General features: G+C 73.6%; 1 protein-coding gene across 1 annotated transcript in view; it reads right to left on the bottom strand.

Annotated features, from left to right (window-relative positions):
• The window catches only part of LOC118159225 (polyadenylate-binding protein 2), a 599-nt gene extending 265 nt beyond the window's left edge, over positions 1-334 (bottom strand). Inside the window, exons 1-2 of the mRNA XM_035313836.1 lie at positions 176-334; positions 16-83 (exon numbers count right to left, since the gene is read on the bottom strand). Coding sequence (XP_035169727.1) covers positions 16-83; positions 176-257 — 150 coding nt within the window. The 5' untranslated portion in view covers positions 258-334. The remainder of the gene's footprint in view (positions 1-15; positions 84-175) is intronic.
• Positions 335-507: the final 173 nt, after the last annotated feature.

The following is a 507-nucleotide window of genomic DNA, read 5'->3' as shown; positions in this document are numbered from 1 at the left end:
CCCCCCCCCACTCACGTTGCCCACGTAGATGGAGCGAGCGTCCGCCTCCATCTTCTCCTCCAGGGACATGATGACCGGGCCGGCTGCGGGGGAGGAGCCTCGGGGGTCACAAAAGGGGGCGGGGCTTGGGGGACGAGGGGGCGGGGCTTGGGGGGCGAGGGGGGCGTGGCCTGACCGTTGCCCGGCGGGGGGCTCATGTTCATCTGCTTCTCCACCTCGTTCTGCAGCTCTTTGAGCTTCTCGGCCTCCTCCTCCATCTCCCGCACCCGGGCCTTGATGGCCTCCAGCTCCTGCGGGGGGGGGGGGGCGGGGGGGGGGGGTTAGGCCCCGCCCACCCCCATAAGCCACGCCCACTGGGGCCGGGTGGCCCCGCCCCCCGGGCCTGGGGACCCTCACGTCACCCCAAAGCCCCCCCACGTGACCCCAGCCCCCTCCTTACCCCCCCCAATATGACCCCAGCCCCCTCCCCACGTGACCCCAGCCCCCTCCCCTCCCTCCCCCCACCCC

This window comes from Oxyura jamaicensis, unplaced genomic scaffold (genome assembly GCF_011077185.1).
Source record: "Oxyura jamaicensis isolate SHBP4307 breed ruddy duck unplaced genomic scaffold, BPBGC_Ojam_1.0 oxyUn_random_OJ68831, whole genome shotgun sequence".
Lineage (NCBI taxonomy): Eukaryota > Metazoa > Chordata > Aves > Anseriformes > Anatidae > Oxyura > Oxyura jamaicensis.
This window is presented reverse-complemented; position numbering and strand designations above follow the sequence as displayed.